Here is a 12,929-nt window from a genome sequence, read left to right on the forward strand (position 1 = left end):
AGTTCCACAGGCACTGACTCTCACTGGGGTACAGTTCCACAGGCACTGACTTTCACTGGGGTACAGTTCCCCAGACACTGACTCTCTCACTGGGATAAAGTTCCACAGGCACTGACTCTCTCACTGGGGTACAGTTCCACAAGCACCAACTCTCACTGGGGTACAGTTCCATGGACACTGACTCTCACTGGGGTACAGTTCCATGGACACTCACTCTCATTGGGGTACAGTTCCATGGACACTCACTCTCATTGGGGTACAGTTCCATGGACACTGACTCTCACTGGGGTACAGTTTCCCAGACAGTGACTCTCAATGGGGTACAGTTCCACAAACACTGACTCCCACTGGTACAGTTCCACAGGCACCGACTCACTGGGGTACAGTTCCATGGACACTGACTCTCACTGGGGTACAGTTCCCCAGACAGTGACTCTCACTGGTGTGTAGTTCCACAGGCACCGACTCTCACTGGGGTACAGTTCCACAGGCACCTACTCTCACTGGGATACAGAACTTCTAAATGCTAACAGGGACTGTTTGGGCCTAATGGCCTGTATATGTTTTTTTGTTCAATCATGGATTGTGGCAGTCACTAGCTAGGCCAGCATTTATTGCCCATCCCTAATTGCCCTTATGGAAGGTGATGGTGAGCTGCCTTCTTGAACCACTGAAATCCATGTGATATAGGTACACCCACAGTGCTGTTATGGATGGAGTTCCAGGATTTTGACCCAGCGACAGTGAAAGAACGGCAATATATTTCCAAGTCAGGATGGTGAGTGACTTGGGAACGTCACCACCTGTAAGTTCCCCTCCATGTGTCTGCTGCCCTTGTCCTTTTAGATGGTAGAGGTCATGGGCTTGGAAGTTGCTGTCTAAAAGTCTTGGTGAATACCCGCATTGCATCTTGTAGATGATACACGCTGGTGCCACTGTGTGCCAGTGGTGGAGGGTGTGAATGTTTGTGATGTTGTGCCAATCAAGTGAGCTGTTTTGTCCTGGACAGTGCCAAGCTTCTTGAGTATTGTGGGAGCTGCACTCATTCAGGCATGGGGAGTACTCCATCACACTCCTGACTGGTGCCTTGCAGATGTTGGGCAGGCTTTGGAGAGTCAGGAGGCAAGTTAATCGCCACAGGATTCCTAGCCTCTGACCTGCTCTTGTACCCACTGTATTTTTATGGCTAGACCAGTTCAGTCTCTGGTCAATGGTAACCCTCAGGGTGTTGGTAGTGGGGGATTCAGTGATGGTCATGTCATTGAATGCAAGGGGCGACAGTTAGATCCTCTCTTGTTGGAGATGGTCATTGCCTGGCACTTGTGTGGCACAAAGGTTACTTACCACTTGTCAGCCCAAGTCTCGATATGTTCCAGGTCTTGCTGCATTTGGACATGGACTGCTTCAGAACCTGAGGAGTCGCGAATGCTGCTGAAAACTGTGCAATCATCAGCGAACATCCCCACTTCTAACCTTATGATGAAAGGAAGGTCATTGATGAAGTAGCTGAAGATGGTTGGGCCTAGGACCCTGATGAACTCCTGTCATGATGTCCTGGAGCTGAGATGACTGACCTCCAACAACCACAACCATCTTCCTTTCTGCTAGATATGACTCCAACCAGCAGGGAGTTTTTCCCCGATTCCCATTGACTCCAGTATTACTAGGACGTCTTGATGCCACACTCGGACCAAATGCTGCCTTGATGCCAAGGGCAGTCACTCTCATCTCATCTCTAGAGTTCATCTCTTTTGTTCATGTTTGAACCAAGGCGGTAATGAGGTCAGTAGCTGAGTAGCCCTGGCGGAACCTAAGCTGAGCGTCAGTGAGCAGGTTATTGCTAAGCAAGTCCCATTTGAGAGCACTGTTGATGACCCTTTCCTTCACTTTACTGATCATGGAGAGTAGATTGATGGGGCGGTAACTGACCAGGTTAGATTTGTCCTGCTTTTTGTGTACAGGACATACCTGGGCAATTTTTCACATTACCGTGTTGATGCCAGTAGCTGTACTGGAAGCTTGGCTGGGTGCGTGGCAAGCTCTGGAGTGCCAGTCTTCAGTACTATTGCCGGAATATTGTCAGGGCCCATAGCCTTTGCACTATCCAGTGCCTTCAGCCATTTCTTGATTTCACATGGAGTGAATCGAATTGGCTGAAGACTGGCATCTGTGCTGCTGGGGACCTCCTCTGAGGAGACCAAGATGGATCATCCACTCGGCACTTCTGGCTGAAGATTGTTGCAAATGCTTCAGCCTTTTCTTTTGCACTGATGTGCTGGGCTCCTCCATCATTGAGGATGGGGATATTTGTGGAGCCTCCCCCACTGAGTTGTTTAATTGGCCACCACCATTCACGACTGGATGTGGCAGGACTGCAGAGCTTAGATCTGATCTATTTGTTGTGGAATCGCTAAGCTCTGTCTGTCACATGCTGCTTATGCTGTTTGGCATGCAAGTAGTCCTGTGTTGTAGCTAAACCAGGTTGACAGCTCATTTTTAGGTATGCCTGGTGCTGCTCCTGGCATGCCCTCCTGCACTCTTAATTGTGAGTCTTTCTTATGCAGAGAAGACAGATGTTGGGATCTTAGGCAATGGGGACAGATGTTGGTTGAAGAAGATGAAAGTCAACCAGGATTCTGGCTTCTGACCCCTGACCTTTCACTGGTGACCCTGGCTGGGAACTGAGTTGAATGTGAAGGTTGGGTTCTCTAGGTATTATAAATTTCCCAGTGTCTCTTTGCTTCTTTCTACTGTTACTGCACTGTAAGCTCTGTCCTCTATCTGGGTGGCATTCAGCAACTGGGATCAGATTTTGAGATGAGTGCAGAGCAAGATAGGCGATTGCTCTTGGGTTCATAACCTGTATCCCAGGGAGAGGCCACAGCTCCTGGGATCATGCCCCACACTGTAGGGGGAAGCCACACTTGCCCTGGTTATTGTTATTGTTGTGTTTCTGACGGTCTGCCTTTCTTCCTTGTTTAGAACTCTGAACTACTGGAGCGAGTCAAGCACCTGGAGACATGTGAATGCAGAAAGCCCATGTGCTCTTGGCAGGGGAGGGAGTATGAGGAGGGACAGTCGTGGGACCAGGACCCGTGCAGTAGCTGTGCCTGCACCAATGGTGAGGTACATTGCTCAAAGCGGGGTGACAGAGCCCTCTGTCAGGGTGAGTACTACGCACTGGGATGAGGAAAAAAGAAGAGCCAAATACTTTGAACACAAGTTGTCTTCTAATAAATGATGTTCCAGGCAAGAGTGCAGTAAAAATCGATTATAGAGCATACGTCACTGAAACAGGCCACTAGGCACAAGCTGTCCATTCCAGCGTTTAAGGTCTGAGCCTCTTCCCATCCTTCCTCATCTAATTCTATTAGCGTAACCCTCTATTCCCTTCCGCCTCATATGCTTATCTAAATTCCCCTTAAATGCATCGATATTGTTCATCTTGACCACTCCCTGTGATGGAGATTTCCACATTCTCATCACTCTCTGGGTAAAGTAGTTTCTTCTGAATTCCCAATTGGATTTCTTGGTGACTATCTTATATTCATGGCCTCTGATTTTGCACTCCCCCACAAGTGGAAGCACTTTGTGTCTACTCAGTCAAAGCCTTTCACAATTTTAAAGATCTTTATTAGGTGAGCCATCAGCCTTTTCCTTTCAAGAGATAAGAGACCCAGCCTGTTCATCCTTTTCTTATGTGTATAACCTCATCCTTGTACATGTTTTTGCAACTTCTCCAATGCCCCTAAACGTTCCGTACTGTAGGGTGACCAGAATCACGCACACTATTCCAAATGTGGTCTAACTAAAGTTTGGTACAAGTTTAGCAATAATTTGTCTACCTTTCAATTCTATCCCTCTAAATATAAAACCAGTAAAACTATATCTGTCAGCCTTGGCTCAGTGGTAGCACACACAGTCCTGTGTCAAAACTTGTGGATTCAAGTCCCACTCCAGAGACTTGAGAGCATAATCCAGGCTTACAGTCCCAGTGCAGCACTGAGGGAGTGCTGCATTGTTGGAGGGGCAGCACTAAGGGAGTGCTGCATTGTCGGTGGCGGGGGGTGGGGGGTACTGAGGGAGTGCTGCATTGTCGGAGGGGCAGTACTGAGGGAATGCTGCATTGTCGGAGGGGCAGTACTGAGGGAGTGCTGCATTGTCGCAGGGGCAGTACTGAGGGAGTGCTGCATTGTCGCAGGGGCAGTACTGAGGGAGTGCTGCATTGTCGGAGGGGCAGTACTGAGGGAGTGCTGCATTGTCGGAGGGGCAGTACTGAGGGAGTGCTGCATTGTCGGAGGGGCAGTACTGAGGGGGTGCTGCATTGTTGGAGGGGCAAAACTAAGGGAGTGCTGCACTGTCAGAGGTGATGACTTTCAGGAGAGACAGTAATCTGTGGTTCCCTCACTGGTGAGAGGGGAGAGGAGCCCTCCTGTTGGTGAACCTGTAGTTATGTATTTTTCTTATGCCCCGACAGACAGTGTTACCAATGTTGCTCTTATACTGTCTTTCACTCTCTGAACAATGTGATTTGTTCCCAGATCCCTGTGTTACCAACCCCTGCAAAAATGGAGGTCTCTGCCATGTTCTCATCTCTGACTCTGGTCAACAACCTTCAGGATTTACATGCAACTGCCCCGCGACATCCACAGGACGTCTATGTGAGGAGCCCATGATCCAGGTAGTGACACCCTGAGCAGTTCATGGAAAAGATAGATTGTGTTCATCATCATTGTATAAAACAGTAATCACACAGCCTGACAAGGGAACTGATCCACAGAGAGCATTGGACACGGACATTGAGTCCATCAAAGCCCATTCCTTTAGTCCCCTAACTCGCAGGGGAAAGGGGGTTGGCCCTTTCAGGGAGCGGGGAGATTTGACACTGATCGTCAAGTCCACATATATTGATACATTGGCTGTCGGTACAGATTATTATTAATGTGTGTTTGATGGATGACCTTTAACCCTACTTCTGTTTACTCTGCAGGTCTGCTCACTGCCCAGGGTTAAAGGTGGTTGTAATGGTGGGCACAGCATTCCTACAAGGCGTTGGTTTTACAACAGCCTCTCAGGCCTGTGTGAAGAGTTTGATTACAGCGGCTGTGGCGGGAACAACAATAACTTTAAAACGCATGAGGAATGCATGAGGCGATGTGAAATCGGAGCTTGCTGCTTCCGCCAACCAAAGCTGACTAACTTTCTGATTGGCTATGACCACGAAGGCTACGATCGCTATGGATACAACATGTCCGGTCTGGATCGGACTGCTAGGCAGGTGGTGGCGTTTAACCCTGTGCGCTCTGGACCTGCATTGTTTGGGCCAAATGGACAGGTCTTCAGTGGCCTGAGTGATGGACGAGAGTTTGATAAGTACGGGTTCGACAAACAAGGGTACGACCGGGATGGCTTTCACAGGGACACTGGGTTTAACCTCACTGGATATAACAAGCGAGGGGAGCATGACTCCAGAGGAGAGTTTGACACGACTGGATTCGATGCTGAGGGTTACAACCGCGCCCAGTTTGACTGTGTTGGGGTCAATCGTGAGGGGTTCAACTATCTTGGCTTTTTTGCAGCCTATGTCTATCATTGTGAATACCTGCCATCCTCTCACTGCCAGGCCATCAACAGAGCTGACCTGAGGAGAGAAGTGGTCAGCTTCAGACCAGGCCAAAGGTGTGAGGACGTTTCCTGTGGTCAGAGCTGTGGCTGCACCTTCCAAGGTCGTTCCTATAGTTTTGGAGAGTCCTTTGAATATGGCTGCGAGATCTGTCTGTGCAGCTACACCGGCGTGATTGAGTGCAACTGTCGGCACGTCAGTCAACGCAAGGAAATCCGGGACATGATGGCCAGCGAGATGAAGGTTTATCAGGCGGCAATACGGGATCTCTACCAAAAACAGGGTATGGCCTCATCTCTGTTTCATGTCAGTGTAAGGGAGCACACGTGTGTGAGGACACGAGCTTCCATGCACATATGATCGTGTGAGAGTGCATACGTGTGAATGTGAGGCTGTGCAAGTGTGTGTGTGCATCTGAGGGGATGTGCATGCTTGTGAGTGGCAGCAGCAGTGTTTTTTCATGAAAGAGGCGATATAACTGAGTCTGATCTGTACTTATCTACCAATTGCCCCCACCTGCCCCCCCCGCCCCCCAACTGCCGCCATGTGCATGTGCGTGCAAATATCCAAGTGTAAATTTATGCTGCCACGTTTTGGGTGAAACATTAAACTGAGGCCCTGTCCGCTCTTTCAGGTGGACATTAAAGCTCCATGGCACTATTTGGAAAAAGAGCAGGATGTTCTTCATGGCTTCCTGGCCAATACATATCTCTCAACAGACATCATGAAAACAGATCCTGGCCCATTGTTATGTCATGACCAACTGTTGGGGTGTGGGAGAGACAGGTTCACCGACAGGCAGCCTCTCCTCTTCTGAAAGGAGGCAAATATCCCCTATCCACCAAACTAGTCAATGCATTCCCTGGCTGAATGCTATAAAGGTGTGGTACCCCAGCCTTCATAGTAGTAACGTAAGCCCTCTATTAAAACTAAAGGCCCCATAAACCCCAAGTTGCACTTATTGCCAGAGTTAAAGAATGCTGATAGGGCCTTCATTGATTACTTGAACTGCTCATTTTCCTTCAACCAAAACCTCTAAAACATGATCCAAATTATTAATCTCATTGCTTTATGTGGGATCTTGCAGTGCGCAAATTGGTAGCTGCACTTCCCACATTACAACAGTGGCTGCACTTTATTAGCCATAAAGAACTCTGAGACACTCTTGAGGTGGTGAAAGGTGCTATGGAAATGTAAGTTCTTAATGCCTTGCCGTGACTTGACAGGTACCTGGGAGGAGTTTGCCAGATTGAGAGCAGAGTACGCGCCACAGGCCAATGGGCAGTTTACCTTCCTCCCCTGGCACCGTTACTTTCTCCGCATGGTGGAACGGGAGCTGCAGAAGGTATCGTGTGACATCAGCATCCCGTACTTCGAATGGACCATTGACGCAGGTTCGATGGAGAGCTCCATGGCATGGCAGGCAAACTTCTTTGGGCCAAATGGAGACTCAGAGACGGAGTGCGTCGCCTATCACCCTTTCCAGCAGGACAGTGAGTGGGTGCCTTGCCTCCGTCGGCAGTTCAACTCTTCCATCACTCTGCCCGATGCGATCAACATCCAGCTGATATTGGCAGAAGAAGACTTTAGCCAGTTCTCCATTCAGATGGAGGCCATCTCGGGGCTTTTCCATCTTTGGGTTGGAGGTCACATGGCCTCTCCTTTCAGTCCTTACGATCCAATCTTTCTCTCTCATTATGCATTTGTAGACAAGCTTTGGACTCACTGGCAAGACCGCAGTCCCAATGGCTTGCCCCGTTACCCTCCTGAACTCCGGTTTGTGAAGATGAAACCATTCGACATTGCCCCGGATGACATGCTGTTGTCTCAGCAGCAGCTCTGCACAACGTATGTCCCAGTCACACTTGGTGCTCCCTGCAACTATACGACCCCCAATCCCCCTCTTCACCACGGAGCGGGCTACGACAGGGAAGGTCTTGATCAAACTGCACAACCCAACCAACGAGGAATGTATGATGTGCATGGGTATGACCAGCACGGTTATGATCGCAATGGCTTCGACCAATCCGGTTGGGATCCATATGGTTATGGTAGAGACCATTTCAATCGGGATGGTTTTGACATTGAAGGGTTTGACATTTCCGGATACAATCGGTATGGATTTAATCGTTCACAAGTCACGCCATTTGGTATGAGGAAAGATGAGTCCTACCTGCCTTACATTGAGGTGGAGGTCATCGAGTCCCTCTTCGACAAAGGCTATAACACTTACGGATACAATAAGTTTGGCTTGGATAAGAATGGGTTTGATGTGTTTGGTTTTGATGAGGATGGCTATGACAAGGACAACTGTAATTACTTCTTCAGAGGCCCCCATCACATGAGATTCTACTTCTTCATCCAGCAGCAGTTGTACATGGCAAGTCCTGAGCTGCTCCTCAACATTAAACGTATCTGCCCTCCAGTAACCCCTCTCCCAGACTGGTGGCTTGTTCAGAACTGGATGACCATCGATGTACAAGAAACCGTCACTGTTATCCGGCATATTGAGCAGAAGTGGGCCTCCCATCACCCATTTGACAGAGGATATATCCCCAGCATCACCTCAGTGAAAGACAACGATCTTTGGCTTCCTGTGACCCCTGACCTCAGGTATGCATACAGCTGAATTCCTATTGGTTCTTTATTGATGGTTGATTTTGGTGTTGATTTTGTGTGTGACTCCTGGTTCCAGGATATCCCATCACTGACTCCCTGACCTGAGGAGACACTACTTTCACTATTACAGAAACAAAATACTATGGATTCTGGAAATCTGAAATAAAAACAGAAAATGCTAGGAATACTCAGCAGGTTTTGGCAGCGTTTATGTAGAGAGAACCCAAGTTAATGGGGGAATTTTACCAGGCCCTCGGAGGAGGGGCAATGAGCAAAATCAGGGAAGAAATGCATAATGCCGCTCCCCTGACGTGCTCCTGGTAACTCCCACTTTTCCAGGAGGGGGCTTCTGTGCCATGATGACAACCTACACAGCAGCGGTGGGAAGCCAATTAAGCTTGTTAAATGGGCAATTAGCAGTAATTTTCCAAGGGCAGTGGATTTTGAAAGAACGCACGGGCCCCAGGCTATGTCAGAACCTCGGCTAGTCAGAGGAGGCAGCTGCACAGCGGGAGGTCAGAGCAGCATGAAAATAAGGCCTGACCCGACAGCACAATGGTGCAAATAGCAGTCCTGAGGGCATCCGCTGGGAGTGGCTCTCCATGGCAAGGGCAACTTCCGGACACTGCCCTCACAGAGCGTGCTTGGGCTGCAGACATTCGCTCAGCCTTGTTTTCTTCACAGCCATTTTGCTCTTTCCTCCTTGAGGTTTTCACCCCCGCAGCACTCACTGACACTCCAGCCACTGTGAAGGCTGCAGACATGCTGGTTGGTCCTCCCTTCCCTTCAACCCGCCTACTGTTCCAAATAGGACAGCGAACCTGGAGGCAGACTGCTAATTGGTCACCTTCTGAAAAATTGACCCAGAGTGTGTGACCCTCTGATAGCTGGGTTACAGACCAGTAATTGGTTCCAACGGCCAAAAATATACCATGAGGAGGATTTTTCCCTCGGCGGTCAGGAAGCTGCCTGTGATCGGGGCTGGACCGCAATTTCATGCTGGCAGGCCAATTAATGCCCACCCAGAGTGAAATGCGAGCGGCAGCACTCATCGCTGGCTGTGCCCCAGGGAGGTGGGGGTGGGGGCGGAGGTGTGGAGGAGGGTAAGCACGAACTTCGCATGCACATGAGTGCGTGGTGGAAAAGCTCCCCGAGGCAGACAGCTGCCTCAGGGAGATGAACATTTTTTGAAATAAAAAATAAAGATTTTTAAAATGTTATAAAACATGTCCCCTCATGTGACTCTGTCCCATGAGCTGGGACATGTTATTAATTAAATTTTTAAATTTTGATTTTAATTTTATTTGCTGCTGATAACCTGATAACCTCACCCCATCCGTGGATAAGAGTTTCCTAAAATAGAAAAATTTCTCCCAATTAACCCTTTAATGGCCTTAATAGACCTTTTCATTGTCAGCGGGTGCGCTGCCGACTCTGGCTGACCGAAATATCGCGCGAGTGCGCGATGACATCAGGATGCTCGCCTGACATCATCGTGCGCCATTTTATGCTCAGTCAGGTCGGTCGCGCGCCCGCCGAGCTAAAAATTCTCCCCTATGTCTAGAAAATTCAGCTCAACATTTCAGGTCAAAGATGTTTCATCAGAGTTCAAACTAATTTGTATATCGCCAAATATAAAACCTGCCATACACACGAACATACGAATTAGGAGCAGGAGTAGGCCACTCAGCCCTCCGAGCCTGCTCCTCTATTCAATAAGATCATGGCTGATCTGATTGTAACCTCCTGCCTACCCCCAGTAACCCTTTGCCCTTTGTTTATCAAGAATCTATTTACCTCTGTTTTGAAAATGTTCAAAGACTCTGCTTCTACTGCCTTTTGAGGAAGGGAGTTCCAAAGACTCCGTCTCCATTACCCTCTGAGAGAAAATATTTCTTCTCATCTCTGTCTTAAATGGGTGACCACTTATTTTTAAACAGTGACCCCTAGTTCTAGATTCTCCCACAAGAGGAAGCATCCTCTCCATATCCACCCTGTCAGGACCCCTCAGGACCTAATATGCATCAATCAAGTTGCCTCTTACTCTTCTAAACTCCAGCAGATACAAGCCTAGCCTGTCTAATCTTTCCTCATAGGATGACCTGCCCATTCCATGTATTAGTTTGGTAAACCTTCTCTGAACTGGTTCTAATGTATTTACATCCTTCCTTAAATAAGGAGGCCAGTACTGTACACAATACTCCAGAAGTGGTCTCACCAATGCCCTGTACAACTGAAGTATAACCTCCCCTACTTTTGTATTCAATTCCGCTCACAATAAATGATAATGTTATATTAGCTTTCCTAATTATTTGCTGTATCTCCATACTAACCTTTTGCGATTCATGCACTAGGACACCCAGATCCCTCTGAACCTCAGAGCCCTGCAATCTCTCAACATCTAGATAATATGTTTCTTTTTTATTCTTTCTGCCATGAACCAGCACAATGGGGGCAGTGTTTTAAAATGTAATTTTTCTCAAAATAAAATCTTGCTTCATAAATATTCCTCCACATGTTTAAGAGTGACAACGTGAGTAATAGAGAAAATAGGTTTATCACAAAAAGTAAACATTTTGAATCTGTCAATTCGCCATCTGTGAGTAATCCGATTTTAAATTACGGACAAGGACTTAAAAAAAACATTTGGTAGTTATATTAGGGTAGAATTGGCTTTTTTTTTAAGTTCAATTCAAAAGTTTTTTAAACATTCCTATTAATGTCGTTGCACCCAAAAGAACCAGGTTAATTTTTGAAACCTTTCTTGAAGTCCTGCAAGCACACATTAATTAATAACTCCCAATTGTGATTCATTCACCCTGGGGGACAGGGACAGTTTTGCGTGTGGGGTTATCTCAAACTTGATATTTTTTAAACTAATGTAAAAGATTGTTTGTATTTGTACTCTGACCTTTTGCACTGTAAAACCCAGTGCATCTGTGCGGAATCTCTACCCAGTGTTGATAGTTTTAAAAACCCAGGATACTGTTGGCTTTTTATGGTTTTATCTCTCTGCACTCGCGCTCTCAGTATTGAGCATTTAATTCCATAACGGCTCTCATTCTGAGCTGGGGGATGTTCCTCCCTCCCTATCTCTGAGCTCAAGGGTATTTTACTCTCTCATGCTGATGCCTCACTTGCCTGTATTCTTTTCCCCTCCAGGTTTTGCTTTGAGCTGCACTGGTATTCAGGCTGTCCATTGGGCACGCTGCCAGTCAGTTGCCCTGACCTGTGCCAGGACACCGAGTGTCTGGGATTCCCGAATGCAGAGTGCCGTGTGCATCGTTGTGGCGCCTGTTTCAGCGAGTGGTATGACGGAGGGACCAGCCGTCATGTCATGTGTCATGGTTGGTTACTGGTGACTTCCAGTCATACTGTTCAATGTAGTTGTGATTATTTACTTCTTACTAAGTGACGGATTAGGTTTGTGGGTGGTTGAGGGGGTGAGGGGATGGGGTACGGTGATGGAGTGAGGAGCAGGGTAAGTTAAGAGGGGTGAGGAGCTCCCAGACTTGGATCAAGGTGGATCATTGAATGGGGAGATGAGGCTGCTGGTGTTTCTCTACCTCAATACGCAATATTTTCAGCAGGGAATCTGACTTTTTCTGTTACTTGTTGTCTGTTTGGATTTATAGATGTGGACTATGTTAAATTACATGCATTGGTTTGATTAGTGTGATTGGTGGCAAATATAGGGTGCCTGAAGTTCTCTGCCTAATTCCCCACATTAATTAATGCAAACACTTGCAGTTCTGGTTCTCTCTCTCCCTCATTCCTATTCATTCCATCTCTCCTTATTCCCCTTCATACCTTCTTTGCCTTGCTGTCTGTCACTTGCTCACCTGCCGACACTGTCACTCACCCGCCTGCTATTGCTCACCTCCTGATCATCACTAGCGCACCTGCCTGCACTCAGCCTGCCTGCACTCCCTCTGTTTCCTGCACTTGTTCTTTCTCTCTCTCTCGCTGTTTCCTGCGTGCCATCTCTCTCTGTTTCCTGCACTTGTTCTTTCTCTCTCTCTCTCTGTTTCCTGCGTGCCATCTCTCTCTGTTTCCTGCACGCGCTCTCTCTCTATTTCCTGCACGCGCTCTCTCTCTATTTCCTGCACGCTCTCTCTCTCTATTTCCTGCGTGCTCTCTCTCTCTCTCTATTTCCTGCACGCTCTCTCTCTTTCCTGCACGCTCTCTCTGTGTTTCCTGCGCCTTCTCTCTGTTTCCTGCGCGCGCTCTCTCTCTGTTTCCTGCGCGCGCTCTCTCTCTGTTTACTGCACTTGCTCTCTCTCTGTTTCCTGCACTTGCTCTCTCTGTTTCCTGCACGCTCTCTCTCTCTGTTTCCTGCGCGCGCTCTCTCTCTGTTTCCTGCGCGCGCTCTCTCTCTGTTTCCTGCGCGCTCTCTCTCTCTGTTTCCTGCGCGCGCGCTCTCTCTCTGTTTCCTGCGCGTGCTCTCTCTCAGTTTCCTGCACGCGCTCTCTCTCTGTTTCCTGCGCGCTCTCTCTCTCTGTTTCCTGCGCGCTCTCTCTCTCTGTTTCCTGCGCGATCTCTCTCTCTGTTTCCTGCGCGCTCTCTCTGTTTCCTGTGCGCTCTCTCTCTCTGTTTCCTGCGCTCTCTCTCTCTCTCTGTTTCTTGCGCGCTCTCTCTCTCTCTGTTTCCTGCGCGCTCTCTCTCTCTCTGTTTCCTGCGCGCTCTC

General features: G+C 48.2%; 1 protein-coding gene across 1 annotated transcript in view; it reads left to right on the forward strand.

The window, feature by feature from the left end:
- Positions 1 to 12,929, forward strand: part of kcp (kielin cysteine rich BMP regulator) — a 129,591-nt gene that overhangs the window by 25,539 nt on the left and 91,123 nt on the right. Inside the window, exons 5-9 of the mRNA XM_078552899.1 lie at positions 2,983 to 3,166; positions 4,542 to 4,681; positions 4,991 to 5,906; positions 6,850 to 8,236; positions 11,405 to 11,589. Of these exons, the coding sequence (XP_078409025.1) occupies positions 2,983 to 3,166; positions 4,542 to 4,681; positions 4,991 to 5,906; positions 6,850 to 8,236; positions 11,405 to 11,589 (2,812 nt within the window). The remainder of the gene's footprint in view (positions 1 to 2,982; positions 3,167 to 4,541; positions 4,682 to 4,990; positions 5,907 to 6,849; positions 8,237 to 11,404; positions 11,590 to 12,929) is intronic.

Source organism: Cetorhinus maximus, chromosome 12 (assembly GCF_964194155.1).
Source record: "Cetorhinus maximus chromosome 12, sCetMax3.hap1.1, whole genome shotgun sequence".
In the NCBI taxonomy this organism is placed as follows: domain Eukaryota; kingdom Metazoa; phylum Chordata; class Chondrichthyes; order Lamniformes; family Cetorhinidae; genus Cetorhinus; species Cetorhinus maximus.